General features: G+C 36.8%; 1 protein-coding gene across 2 annotated transcripts in view; it reads right to left on the bottom strand.

The window, feature by feature from the left end:
• Window positions 1-15,288, bottom strand: part of KIAA1107 (KIAA1107 ortholog) — a 48,487-nt gene that overhangs the window by 25,415 nt on the left and 7,784 nt on the right. For both annotated transcript variants that reach the window (XM_026853683.1, XM_026853684.1), the window contains exons 2-4: window positions 5,335-5,606; window positions 4,377-4,494; window positions 1,252-1,341 (exon numbers count right to left, since the gene is read on the bottom strand). In XM_026853683.1, coding sequence (XP_026709484.1) covers window positions 1,252-1,341; window positions 4,377-4,494; window positions 5,335-5,557 — 431 coding nt within the window. In that variant the 5' untranslated portion in view covers window positions 5,558-5,606. The remainder of the gene's footprint in view (window positions 1-1,251; window positions 1,342-4,376; window positions 4,495-5,334; window positions 5,607-15,288) is intronic.

The following is a 15,288-nucleotide window of genomic DNA, read 5'->3' as shown; positions in this document are numbered from 1 at the left end:
GACAGCTGTTATGCAGAATTTTCATTATTTCAGAGTAAGCCATATGTACTTTATTTATAAGCATTTAAAAAGACATCATGGAAAACTGCACCAAGCAGAAAACTAAATTAGAAAAGGTAGTATTATGGATATGATTCTTAGTAACAGAAGTTATGAGACACTGGCATGAGAATATACTTCTATAAAAATTAAGTACTTCTCAGAGAAAGCCTCTACTGAAAAATAAGGGTGAATATTTCTTACCCATGTAAAAATCAATTTCAGGGAGAGAAGTGTAAATAGCAGAAGTAACTGTTGACTATCAGTCTCTAAAACATACTATGTATAGCATAAAAGCTAAGGAATCAATTAAATGTGTATTGTTTTGTAAGGATTAGGAAGTTATAACCAAATCAACAGATAACCTTCCTGATTTTGCAGTAATATTATTACACTGACAGAAAATGAAAATTATGAAACTACAAGAAAGTATCACTTGGCTGAACAATTTTATATCAGCACAAAGCAATTATATTTTGCAGCACTGTAAGGTACACAGTTCTTTCTGAAGAAAATTGAGTCAGCCAACATCATGTCTAAACAAAAAGGCTAACGTTACAAGTATCAGTATTAGTTTGCTTTTAAAGAAAATTTAATATATTTCAGTTTATTTTTCTGATAGTGAAAAGAAGTAATGTGGCACTCCCCAGTTTATCTATGAAGTCTTAAGAATTCATCGTACACCAATAGGTCCATTGTTTTCAGCTCTCACACAGGAAGCCATTGCAAACAAGCACACCAGTCAAAATTCTTTTAGCGTATGATGCTGAAATATAATTAAACACTGTTTGAGAAATGTAATTGTTTATTTGTCTTTACATTGTAAATATACTCTTATTGTACAAATAGGTATGAAAATAAATTACACTGTTCAGACATTCATAATACTTTTCATGACATGTACAACATGAGGTGAAAGAAAAGAATTGTAAAATCGACTGTGAATACTAAAACATATTTTACAAAAAAAGAGTAGACCCTTCTGCTGATGAGAAAGGCTTCTTCCCTGAACCATCTGACAATATTAACAAACACACTACAAGCTTTTTCATACTGAAGTCAAATCAGTGCTCAGGAAATGTGTCAGGTTGAAGAAAAGTGTCAAGGCAGATTAATCGTCAGTACTCTATACACAGCACAGTTGTTACATATTTGCAATGATTTTAAATTGCCTACCTTTGCTCCCACACGACTTGCAAAGACAACACTTACCCTTGAAGAGTGATGTGCTCTTGGGAGCTTTCAGCCCAACTTCCACTCAGCATAGCAGCAAAGTAACTAGATCTGGCACATAAAATGGCCCTGAGAGAGAAAAAGTAAACATTATTCCACTAGATACAAAATTTATTATGAGACTCTCTGATAACATTGACTTAAATCTTTGCCCTTTATGCATTAAGGTGTCTGTATACTGCATGCCTTTTCTTCCAGTATGTTTGGAATTTCAAAATATGCTAAAGAAAAAAATCAAACAGTACTCTAGATTTCTTGGTTAAAGCTTGTTTCTAGTATGACTCTGACATTCACACAGAGGAAATTATTACCACAAGCATTTTCCTTTCAGATAATATAAAATTGCAAATTTATTTCTTCTGTTTTATTTACCAAGTAACACTAAATAACCTTGTTTATAAGGCCCTATTTTACACAAATAGTTATATCCCAAGTCTCTTAAATTCTTTTTATATGACAAAATGTGTATTTATTAAAATGAAAAGAGAAGTATAAAGCTTTTTTTATTTGAAATTGGCTGGCCACCTACCAGCACATCCTAAAAGTCAAACAACACTAGCATATGATACAACATACCACATATACACATATGAAACAGTGTGTTTCCAGCACTGTTTAAGAAGAGCTATCAATTACTTCTGTTTAGACTTATTACCGTTGTATATTTATAAGGCATAACTGGCCATAAAGAGACTAATTCGATTTACTACTGCTTCCACCAAAGACAATAAAGGAATCCCAGACCAGTAGTCTGTGTAGCTCAGTATCTTCACCAGTATCACAATCTTCAAAAAAACAGATGAAAAGACTTTTTTAATAGGAGCTTCTCAAGGTGGAAGTGGAAGTTCAGAAAGGGAGAAGATAGTGGATGACAAATGCTTTATGATTTCAGCCTTCCAGATTTACACCGGTTCAATCTGTTTAACCAGTGTTAACCTTTATATCTCTTACCTGGGCTATTGCAGCTATAGATAATATTCTCATACATACAATTTTCTCCTGACACCAAATAAGCTTCCTATTATTTATAAAATTACTTTATGTCTTGTCTTTCCTGTGGCAGAAGCAGCAAAGTGCTATATTTGGCATGTGAATCCCTTGTTTTTACATGTATTTGTTGGCTCTTAAAATGTTTCAGAGCGCTCTCATTTTGTGTAGGAAGAAGTACGAAGAATGCTATTTATGGTCTCTTTTCTAGTCATTATATATTCTGGAATCTCTTATCTCTGTTCCCTTTTCCTGCTTCTGAAGTCTCTGTACTTTAAATTAGGAACTTCTCGCACATTCCTCTTGTGATTCATCCAGCAATAATAACAAAAAAGCTTTTACAGAATGTTTCATATCTTAGTGAAATACATCCACACGTAAATGAGTATTACATCACATCTTTGAGTACGTGAAATTCTGAATACACACACAATCTTGTTTTTGTAAGATACAGCAGCACAATATCACGAAGATATGAAATACACTATCTCCAATTTTTTCATCTTCTTCCAAATAAATTTTAGTAATGAACAGGCTCGATCAACTTCATTGATGTAGTTGAAGTGGATATTTCAAAGACGCATTTTAAATAATATGGACAAGTATGTATTACCTAAATATACATTGATAACATTTTAACTTATAAAATACATGGTGATACCAAATGAATTTGAAGTAAATTTATCTGTGTTTTCCTACTGTCATGGTTTGTGCCACAAGTTTATTACTGGACAAATTTGACTTGCTCCACTCAGAGCTCTGTAAGAATTCAACACAGCACTAGGAAGACGTAACTTGGCAACTCTCTCAGAGCACTGCTGCTCACACCATGAAGTCTGTCGGAAGTTCATAGGACTTCATGAGAAAATAAGAAATACTGAGATAAGTGGGTGGGAGAGGGTACAGGCTTAAACTGTCTCCTGCGTGAGAACATCAAAAAACTTCTTAAAATAAATAAATCATACTGGTGCCTCCACAACAATTATACCCAAAATTAGATTTCTCTTATTGACTCCTACTGTTCACATGATGCAGTACTAAAACAAGCAAGTCTTATGACCATTTCAGAACATCCTTGTTTTCTCTATGATTTACTGCTGTATTATTTGATGCTGGTTAGAGTAGATACATTGCTCCAGGCAGTAAGTGGCCTAAATTGAGGAAGTTCTGCTAATGGAATCTTTCTGTTGACTTTCTTTTTGCACCATAGTACTTGTTTCTCAAAGTTATGGACCTGAGAACATGTATTCTTATAGTGTAGACCAGAAGAAACAAACATACCTAACTACATTCTGGAAATTTAGTATATATCCAAATAATCACACCCCCCCACCCCTCTCCCCCCCATTATGACATACATTCTGTGCAGATATTTGTGATGTCAGGAATATAACCCCCCCACTAGTTTTGTGTTGAGAAAATACTAGAAGTAGTGGAGGCCTTTATAATCTCTCTCAAAGGGAACAAAATACAGGCTGTCAAGTTTGCTATCTCAAATGCAAACGGAGTCATATCAAATGTACAAGAAATGCTACTGACACTTTAATCTGCCTTCCCAAGCTACAGAAGTCCAATAAGCCAAAGTTCTTAAATGGTCTTGGACTGTAGATCTAATAAAGGCTACTGATAATCTTTACATACATGACTAAATGAAAGTAAAATCAGATTCTGTATGCACAGTACTGAAGAGCAGGAAAAAAAATATATATAATTACTATTCCAGAAATTTTCTAGCTGTATGGTAATTTTATTCAGCATTAATAGCTGAATAGTTTATTAATAGATTTTTCATTTTTTTTGGAGAGCACAGATTATTTAAAAAAAGGTTAGCAAAGAAAATCTACACAGTATTTATACCTGAGTATATACACATGATATGACTTTACAGTGGCAATCTTAGAAGTGCTAAAACCACAATAGTTTTCACAATCGTTGCTGTTAATGAGAAATTTTCATCAGTATCAAAGTATGGCCACTTCTCACATAAGACCTAAAAACTGTAACAGTTCACAGCTAGGTAACAGCACCAGCAATAACTTACTATAGATACACCGCACCAGCAGCATTTTATACTAAAAGGATTTTGGTTGAAAAATTTACAGTAAATATTTATGTACCTGTGAGCTTGAAAATCTTTGCCTTCTATGCAAATATTAATATCTGGACAGCAGCACTTTTTGTAGAGCATCATTAAGTCTTCTCCTAACACAGATGCAGTTTCTAGTTTGGAAACACCTGCAGATGGAGGGAAATAGCTATTTTTCACTTTGTCCAGTGTAGAATATACTACTGGCAGTACACAGACAACTTTAAAGTATTTGAAAAGAAGAATCTGACAAAAAGAAATGTTTTAATATTGCATATTCAACTAGAATTTTCCTTGAAAGTTTTCCCAGACCATGCACTTCTTGTTTTATCTTGAGATACGAGATATTTGACCCATGCTTTGTACTTGGTATCTACAGAAGTGCTACTGTTATAGAATCTTTCATAAGATTATATATCCAAGCTCATTTTTTCTACAGAGATCTTCTGAAGAAGTTCAGGGTCATGTAGCACTCTAAGCTTCTACCAGAACAGATTTGTTGCTTGATCCTATCTTAATGACACAGCTGTAGCAGCCAACACCTCTGGTGTAGATGCAGTTACACATTTCCTTGTGTTACTTATTTCATTCACATTGTAGGAGGGAAGATTCTGAAAGATTCCAAAATCCTCATAAACCAACAGTGGAACTAGTATATTTTGCTAGAAAAGGAAAGGAATGGAATGATTCTGCTCTGTTGAAGTCCTGCGTGGTGAGGACTCAGGTTTGCTGCATTACAGAGTAAAGATAGAACACAATGCCTGATGCCTGGCAAGTCCTGTCAGTCGACTTAAACTATACACTGGTTGTGAACCACTCCTGCCAAACTTCTGCAGCAATTCATTTTTTCACAGTGTGAGAGAATGAGGTAAACTGTGTTATAAAAACGCTTTAATCTTTCCCTGCATTTTTACATCTGTATAAGTCTTCAGATCATTATTTAACTGAAAAAAACCCCAAAATAAACAAAGATATAGTCCCAAACCTACCTGCAATAGCTTTGTTGCTTTCTGCATCAACAACTACTTCTGGCATTTCCTCTTCAATACAAGATGAGCAAGCGACTTCTTTCTGAACAGCTTCACTTGGAGTATTCTGACCAACAGGTGTTCTTTTGCCATCTCCAAGACAATTTATATTTTTTTGAGTGTTCTGAAGAGTAGCAATGTTGTTTTCTTGTATTAGTTTGGGTTCCAATACTTTTTTCATCATAGCCAGCTCCTCAGCTTCTTTAAGATTTTTATCAGATGAATATACAAGCCTAGAAGATGACACTAAGTTTACTCCTGTAATTTTTTTAACTGATCAAAAAAAAAATTACTTATTTTGTACAACAAATTTCATGACCAAAAACCAAAAGTAGGACTCTACAGTGCTTAATAATAAACCAAACCTTTTTTAGCCTTTATTTCTGGAAAACTTATTTCTGCAATGCTTGAAGAAGCATTAAATCATAGAATTCTAGAATGGTTTGAGTTGGAAGGGACCTTAAACATCACCTAGTTCCAACCTCCCTGCCACAGTCAGGGACACCTTCCACCAGCCCAGTCTGCTCAAAGCCCCGTCCAACCTGGCCTTGAACACTGCCAGGGAGGGGGCAGCCACAGCTTCTCTGGGCAACCTGTGCCAGTGTCTCACCACCCTCACAGTAAAGAATTTCTTCCTTATAGCTAATCTACATCTACCCTCTTTCATTTAAAAACTGTTATCCCTCACCCTATCCCTCCACTCCCTGATAAAGAGCCCCTCTGCATCTTTCCTGTAGAGCCTCTTTAAGTGTTGGCAGGCTGTTATAAGGTCTCCCCAGAGCCTTCTCTTCTCCAGGCTGAACAACCCCAACTCTCTCAGCCTGTCTTCACAGGGGAGGTGCTCCAGCCCCCCGATCATCTTCAAGGCCTCCTCTGGACCTGCTCAAGCAGCTCCATGTCCTTATGTTGGGGGTCCCAGAGCTGGACACAGCACTCCAGGTGGGGTTTCATGAGAGCGGAGGGGAACAATCCCATCCCTTGACCTGCTGGCCACATGTCTCCTGATGTAGCCCAGGATACACCCTGACAGGTCATGTTGAACTTCTCATTAACGAACAAACCCAAGTCCTTCCTTGTCCACAGACAAGCATTACAAGTAAAATGTAGTATTAGGTTAAAAGGAACAAAGGTTTCTTTCCCTCAGTTTGCTTTTTTAATTAAAGAAACTTTTGTCTGCTCTTTATAGCTCAACTACTGGCAAAAGCAGAAGCAAGCTGTATCAGTAATGATGACCAATTTATAAATTAGCATGACCAAGAAATGGCATTTGATTGTCCTTTAATATAATCAAATTTACAAACCCCAAAATATAAAAACCTTCTAATATCAAGGTTACAAAGTACAAAATCATAAGAATGATAGTGATATAAATAAATGGTATTAGAGACAGAAATTTTAATTTCAAAGGAAGTGCTTGAAAGCATGAAAATTTGAAGTTAAGATTATCCAAGAGCTTTCACTTTGCCTATATAGTAGTTCCAGCTTCCCACTTTCCCATCTGTTTTACCAGCTTATTTTTGGCTCAAGATCTGGAAAGGCTAACAAAGCCTGCAGTCTGTGACTGCAAGGATCTTGTATTTATAGAAAGATGCTGCACTCCAGCAACTTAATGGAGCCTTAAAAAGTCAATGTGAACAGTTAACATCCTTTATCTGTGGTTTCATACCATATAGATGGAGTTAGCAAAGTTTAACAGAAGAGCTACAGTTACTTTGGATTTAGCAGACATGTACTTACAGATCTGTATTTAGTCATTCATTCCATGGCAAAGAGGTTTATTGTTAATACTGGGAACATAGTCATTTGAGTATGCTATTTGAGCACTGTCCTCTAAATGGGCAGAGAAAACATAAAAAGAAATCATCTTCTTTCTTAAATCCTGTATTTAAAGGATTGAGTTAGGTAGAATTTTTTCATCTGTGTGATACAGGTTGTCACTAAGAGAGAATGACAAGAAACAAAAATGTAGGGAGTGGGAATTTTGTATTTTATTAGATTGTGAAATCAAGGGCCAGAAGAATGTGTGACAAGAGTAATAAAATTTCACATTAAAAGAGTAAGATTGGTGGACTCTCTTTACATGGGTTTTTAAGGTTGTTGTACCTGTATGTGCTTCCAGAACTTTCAGTCTGTGAACGTCACCTGACCAAATACTGTTTTTCATATTTACAGCGCTTCCCAACCCAGCATAACAATAGCATGAGGGAAAGACAAGTAATAACATTCTGTATTACCAAGAACAGGACCACAAGTTGCTTGCTGGAACAGGGGGACTTTACAGTTCTTCAGAAAATTCAAGACCATGACTTCTACATGTTTTCTCTCTTTGCTATGCTTCCGAGTACTTAATGTCTGTGTTCTACAGTTCTGTGGCAATAGGACTCAAGAACAGAAATTCAGAGTAGAAACCCAATTAACCTAGAGATTTCAAAATCCCACATAAGTATTCTGAAGTTTTGTCTTCAAGTTGTTTCTCCACATTAGATCTTCCAAGAAATGTCACTACTAGACAAAATCTAACCATTCCAGTTTATCCCTGCATCTTCACCAGATATAAGCAAATACCAGAATTACAGAAGTAAACTGGTAACACATACTGAATGTAAAAAACTGCAGGAAGATCCCTAGTAAAGGTCTGTTGAAAGAAAATTGCCATTCATAACTTGTTAGGTTAAATTTGCACTGGAACTTTACTTATTCACCTTTCTGTTGCTGTGGAGCTATTGCATATTCAACATATAAAGAGAGTACAAACTGACTTTGAGGGAGAAAGAAAATTAGGGGCAACAGATACACTGCTTTGCCATAAATTTATTATTTTAATATTCTTGCTTACTTTCTGCCAGTAACTGAAAAACAAATCCATAGGGAATCTGATAAGCTAGGCAATGAGGCAACAATCTCCTTGGAATCCTCAGAGTATTTTCAGATAATCAACGTAAGAAACCTCAGGAATGCAATTCTATTATCACTAGGCTTAAGTCAATAAAAATGGCACCCTTACAACTAGGAACTCTGTAAATAAAACAAGTGGCATGTTGTTAAACCAGAACTAAGTAACTGGTTTCTAGATCTGAAAATGTTACTCTAAGTGTTTTCTCCTGTAAAAAGTCAAGGAACCTTCATTATTTCAGTTAATGTTTAAAATCCAGTCATAGTCCTGAATTTATTACTTCCAGAAACTCAGCAGAATATCTGTAATTAGAGTCCTGCTTAATACAGACTGTCAATTTACTACTTTGAAAGACTCATGGAGGCCTCCATTATTCTGCTTCACAGACTGCAATAATGATTTTGGCACATCTTTTAGAAATTTTCCTTTATCTCAGTTAAATCCCACTAGATGTTCCTTCCAGAATGGAAGATTCTGCAGTTTTTAAAAATTGGTTATAGAAAAACTTGCTTGGCAACACCTTTTATTACACTGGCTCATTTCAAAAGGCAGAGTGATGTTTTCTAGAGGGTCTTTCTACAGTGTATCAAATGGCACCTTCCTGCATAAATAAAAGGGAGGGAAATCTTTCATCCACACCAAAAAGCATAGCTCAGACCTTAGAGCTCACGTTTTAGTGATAATGTAAACCCATCTCTTTAAAACACAGCTGCTGTAAGAAACCAGGACCCTTACTGCAGAATTATGATACAAATGGTTTTTACTGTTCCAAACCTCCTGAGTAGGCATCATTCGATGTGACAGTTTAGTAAGTTAAAGTGTGGAAGATAACAATTCTACGGAATTACAAATTTCTTCTTTGAATCAGATAGAGGTATCATCAGGAGGTCTTAGAGCTTGACTAGTTTTGAACCAAGTTAAGTATTTACGAGAAAGAAGTTTTCATAATCATCTGAACAATCCAAGAATGCATAAAAATGTTCCAGTTCTTCTAACGTCCCTAATGATGATCAGGAATGTACTAGATTGTACTCACTGTGACCAAACAGCTTCCTAGGACATATAAGCAGTATGGAGTTTTTATATTTTGTTTTTATAACAACTCATAGCCTATACAGACATCTCAAAATGCACTTAGAAGAAAAGCATGTATTTTGTAGTTTGCAAAATAATAAGAAAACGATAAGTAGCCCAGCCAAACTTACTTTTAAGCATCTAAAGATTTAATTCCCGTTTTGTTTTTAAAGGCGTCCTGAAGTTATATCTCCTCTCATTCCAAATGACTTAGGCTAAATTCTTTGGGAAGTTTCTCAGCCTTAGAGCTCTCTTTAGAGCCCACCTATTTCTATGAATTGTAGATTCATGACTCCACACAGTCTTGAAAACCATACAGTCTCATTAGAAGAACAATCATGCAATTCTGTTTTCAGAACAGCCACAAAGCCAATACTGACTAGAATGAGAAAGACATTTTTATGCTCACTAAAAATATAAAAAACATGATCCCCCCAAAATCCTAAGATAATATTTGTGTCAAAAAAGAATTTTGAGTTATGATGCACTTCTTTGGTCCTTTGAGTCAAGAGGTACATTTCCCTACTGTGGGCCATATCCATTGTCTGCAGGACTGACAAAATCCCAAACATAAATGTTACATGCCAATAATGACCCTGGAGACAACACAAATAACAAGAGAAGTGAGAAAGGGCGGGTATTATTTTCATGAAATACTATATTTAAATGCATGAGGAACTCATTTTTTTGTTACTTCCACAAACACTGAAAGTCACTGGAATTAACTTTATTGCCACCAAACTTTACTGAATGCTGTTAGGACAGCCTGTCCTATTGTCCCAAAGTAGTTGTTAACCAAATAAATAAATAAAAATTCTCATCTAATTAGGCATCCTCCTTTCAAATGCTCCCTGTAGCAGCTTCCACTTGCTCTGAGTGAGAGTTCTTCACTGAGCAGCCATCTGGAGAAGAGTTATCTGCTATCTTCTCCTTACCCACATTCTCCTTAAAGTTATACATACATGCACACACATGTCATTGATGTCACTAGAGAAGATCTTTTGAGTTCTTAGCCACTAGCTGTTTAAACAGACAGGCTCTTGTACATGTTGTTATGGATATGTTGCATATACACCCAGATTTGCAGACCATTAGTAAAGAGAGTACAAAGCAGGCTTGAACAAAAGCCAGTAATTCCACAAGAGAGGATTTTTCTATTTTGATGTTTTTTTCTGTTCACTAGCAACACAGACTGATTGCTAATGCTAAAGTGTGTCAGAAAACCAGAAACTTCTCCATCATCAATCCTATGGCTAGCAAGTAGCTGTCGGCACAAAAGTCTGACACATATAAAACCAAGAAATTCTGCTGTTTGACAGTGTATCAATTTAATTGCCCTGAAAAAAACCCCAACTATGGTAAGTTTAGAACAGAGTGACAAGTACACATGCCCAAACCAGGATACTTACTTGGTAGTGTAAGGGATAATACAATTAATGAAAACAGACAAAACAAATTATGCTTTTATTTACAAGTTGTACAGATGCTGTGTGTTGTTTTCAACAGGAACTTGGTATAGCACATCCAGAACTTCACATAGTAACTAGATTAGCAGTGAAAGATCTCTGTACATGAGTAAAACACCGTATTATACAGTTTTCCTTAAAGAAAGCTATATGTTACCACAATTAAATGCCAAAATAAAAACAAGATCTATTAAATTTGTTAATATAAATAACATTGAGAATGTGGGAAGTCTCTGAACCTCTCCCTGCCCATGGTTTTAATGCACTGATGTCTTCAGCAAAACCAACTGCAGCAAATACTCTCATGTACCGCATTTAATCTTGGTGGACTTGCAAAAATATTTCAGCAATACACCTGTAGCAGTGAATCTTATTGCAAGTTAAGCATGTCATACGCACACCTTCAACCTACCTTAATAACTTAAGATTCTTTCATTTCCCTTTAGATTTCCTAAAAGAACCGTCTGCTTAATTTTTTTAGGATGGTCATTTTAACTTATTTCTTGAGACAAGTATTTCAGTAAATTTCTTCTCATGAGATGCAACATCGACTGCTTTGCTGCCTCACACTGATGCCAATATTCCGATTTCTTGTGAAAGAAGAATCTGGCCCTTAAGCAATCATAGTCCAAGTCAAAGGTTTCTACCAGTTTCTCATAAATTTAATTTTTTTCTCTTGAGGCATAAATCCCTGGCATTAGATACTGTGTTTTCCAAAGCAAGATGTTAGTATCACACACGTACCAAATATACGACAACTTGACAACTTCCTCTGAGAAATTGAGATTAGATATAAACATGGGTTTAAAAAAAACAAAGCAGGAAGAAAAAAAGACCAACTCATAGTTTCTAAGTATATGGAAAGGAGATAAGGTTGCCAATGTTTGGCATGTGTTTAAAGGCTGTTTTCATTGAAAGAAACAAGTCACCATGGTGAAGGCTTTCTTCCTCCAATAGGATATTGTATAAAATCTAAACTACAAGATTTATGTAGTATCTTACTTATTTCCATCCCTCCTTCCTTGCTTAGCAAAGTCTAATTATTCTCACTGACTAATTTAGCTCATATTTATAACAACAACAAACTAACTTGGTGCTGTAGTAAGAAACTCAGACCAGAGAATATTGTTGTATGCACGAAAGCCACTAAATTGGAACATCTTAGCTGTTCAGAGGAGCAAATTCCTTAATCCCTTAATTTGGGAAATAAACATATTTCCCAATATTGGGAAATATTTGGTTCACAATAACTGGTTTTCAAGTTTCTCAGTTTTCACTGTTCACTAGAGATAAGAGCATTTTAACTTCCACAATTCAGGCTTTATTGTTTCACAGAGTTTAAGACAGTAACATCAAATTTCCCATGTTACCCATTTTTGTAGAGCGGGGTTTGTTAATTCCATTTGTTTTGGGAGGGATTATTTTCTTCAGCTCTACTGCTAATTCTCGCATATCTTAATGCAAGGAAATGAATAGTTGTGGAGCCAAAAAATGCACCTGCAAGTACCACAAAAAGCCCTTTTGGCAGTTAGCTTGTTTTCAAGTTACATGAATCAGTCACTCAGAGAAGATACTCCTTGCATGGTAGGGTATACCACAGCAACAGACACAAGTGATAAGACGATAAAAGGGAAGGATCATATCAGAATAAACTGTATAACCCACAAAATTTCAAGAACATGAAAGGCATGCTATTTTTCTGAAATAGAGTAGTCTGCAATCATAACCCACTAGAGGAGAATGCACAATCCTATATACTAAGGGTAAGATTGCTGAGACATAAGCATAAAGGAACTCAGTATACATGAGCAGAAGTCACATTTGTTTCCTCCAAAATACTCAGTATCCAATGGGGACTATGGCAATCTAGCAATCAGTAAGAATAATCTCAGGCAAAAGTTATATAAAGAAATATTTCCCTTTTTTACTACTTTGGAACCGTAACTGGGAATTGTATGTAAAGAACAAATATTCACAGAAAAGTTGTGTTGTATTTGGTGCAACTGCTTTATGAAAACCTCACATGCAAGAGAAGGTCAAGCTGAAAATAGAGCTAAGCCGTCATCTTCTGTAGTGTCAGTCTGATATCCTGTAATTTTAACAGGCACCCCACCTTCTGGCTTGGCTTTTTTCCTCTTGCACACAGAAAATTATTCTGACAGATAGGATCAACAATGATATTGCAAGAGGTGTGACTAAGTGACAGGTGAAACTGGAACAATGCTATAGGCTATCTGTTGTATTAATAGCAGTTACTACAACTGAAGATTTTTTCTACAAAGGAAAGGTGTGCACAGTCTACAGAAAGAAGGTATTTTCATCATATTGTCTAGGAGTTTACCTTCAAGAACATTTCTGCCTGCACTTCAGCTAGATGTAGTGTCCTTCCACTGGCCAATACAGAATTACACAAACATAACACAGTCAGAGCCCTAGATGGTGTACTTTGAATCAACTGCTGGTACTGCAAATTAACCCCCATGGCAGTAAATGTCACAATGACAATTGTATTCCTTTGCATTTGATCCGTATTTAATGCTTTGTAACTGGATCTGTCATTAGATCCTTCTCTGTCTGTCCTTAAGTCAGATCCCTTTAATACAAATATTAGGAGACAATGAGAATAACAATAATTTTTATTTCTAAAATAATTTTTATTTCTAAAGTTGTATTTTTTTCTGACTAAAAGGGTAAAAAGCATTTTGCCTCTCAGTGGACAAGATAGTAATGATATAATGATCTGTGTCCGACTACTGTCCTTCAGGGATGCTAAGTTTCTCTCTTCTTGACTGCAGAACCCTGCTTGAGCAGTCATCTCCTGCCATTGATGTAGTTCCAATTGTTGACCCTTTTCTAGTTGGGTTATGAAGAGTGATGGAAGGCTATTGGAGGGCAGAGTCAATATTACATTAGCTTCATTGGGCAAAAACATAGGGTGAATGGTGTCTACAATATGGAAGCTGCCCTTTCTGGTGAACAGCAGTTTCTTGTTGGTGTCCTCAGACAACACAAGTATAGGGAGTGAAGCAAAGCAGCGCTCAGTTGCTCATCTATTTAATGCAGAGGCTAAGCAGAAAGAAAAGCATGAATTCATCATGCCCTCCATCCTGCTCAACAATGCTCAGAAGCTTGGCAAGAGGACTGGCACAACCTTCAGCACACAAGCGACATGTAGTCCATATCTCTCCTGATTAAGAGAGACAGAAGCCCAAAGGAAGTACATCTCACAGAGATGCATGCCTGTCCTGGTTCAGCTAGGATAGGGTTAAGTTTCCCCAGCAGAGAGGAAGAAGGGATCTCCAGCCGGGTTATTCATACCATGCTGACTTCAGGTCTGGTGCAGCGGCAGCACAGGAAGGTTTTCTTTGTGGCTTTGGTCGAAGGCTGACTGTATCATTGAGGTATTTCTCTGTATGTCTTTTGTCTTGTTTACTGTTGTGAGAAATGCTCAGTTACCAATTATCAGTGGCTCAGATGCGGTGTGAAGCACTCTTTATTATGTTCTTGCAAGACCAGCCGCCCCACCAGGTGGATGCACCTAACAGCCATCGTGCAATGGTTTATATCCCTTTCTCTTGACCACGAGTTCCCTCCCCTGATTCCTCATTGGCTGAGTACTACAGGGTGTACAGACTTCCCAAACCGCCTACCGATATGCCCCTTCATGTATGTGTTCATACGTTGCATGTTCATGGAAATGAACCTTGGCTTTCTCCAGGGTGGAGAAGTTAATATGCATGAGCTCATCGAAAGTGTACTAAGACAGAAAAAGTTTGAAATTCAGGTTTCCCGGTATCTGCATCCATCTAAAGCCATTTCTAAGTACTGGTCATCACAGTTGACAAAAATGCTACCTGTCTTCTCACCCCAGGTCAGGAATTTCAATGGTTTGCTCTTTCAATGAATTGTTCTCGTTAATTGCTTTGGTGAATCACTCCTGCCATTCCCCTCAGGCTGACTATGTGAAAACAACATTCTTCCCCTTACACTGTTATTACTGTTTATTGTTGTTATCATTGATAGTTTTTGTTCAGATTGCTTATTACACTGTTGTATTAAATTTCTTCTTATTTTAACCCGGGGTTTGTGGCCTATTTGTGTCCGAGGGTGGGGGAGGGACAACGGCAACGTGGTCTCCGGTCCCGGCAGGGCCTAAACCAACACAGCCTTTTTTGGCGCACCAATGTGGGGCACAAGAGAGTTGAAATAAGAATCAAAAAGGGACAGACCCTGACCAGTGTTTTGGAGCAATCTGTTGGGTGTAATTTTTCTGTTTGTATTTGTACTGTTTGATAAGAAAATGTTTGCAATGCTGGCCCACTTGCTTGCATGGTGGGGCTGGATTATTCCTTATATCCACTGTGTGTTCCCTATGCTGGTTTTTGTTGTCAGTGGAAAATGTATAAAGGGGGATTGTTTTGTCATACTGGCTACTGACTGCTTATAATGTGTTAGTATCGCTGGGGGGGGGGGGGGGGGGGG

Source organism: Athene cunicularia (genome assembly GCF_003259725.1).
Source record: "Athene cunicularia isolate RWA chromosome 8 unlocalized genomic scaffold, athCun1 chr8_part1, whole genome shotgun sequence".
NCBI lineage: Eukaryota > Metazoa > Chordata > Aves > Strigiformes > Strigidae > Athene > Athene cunicularia.
Note: the sequence above shows the minus strand (reverse complement) of the source record. Positions and strands in the feature narration are given on the sequence as shown.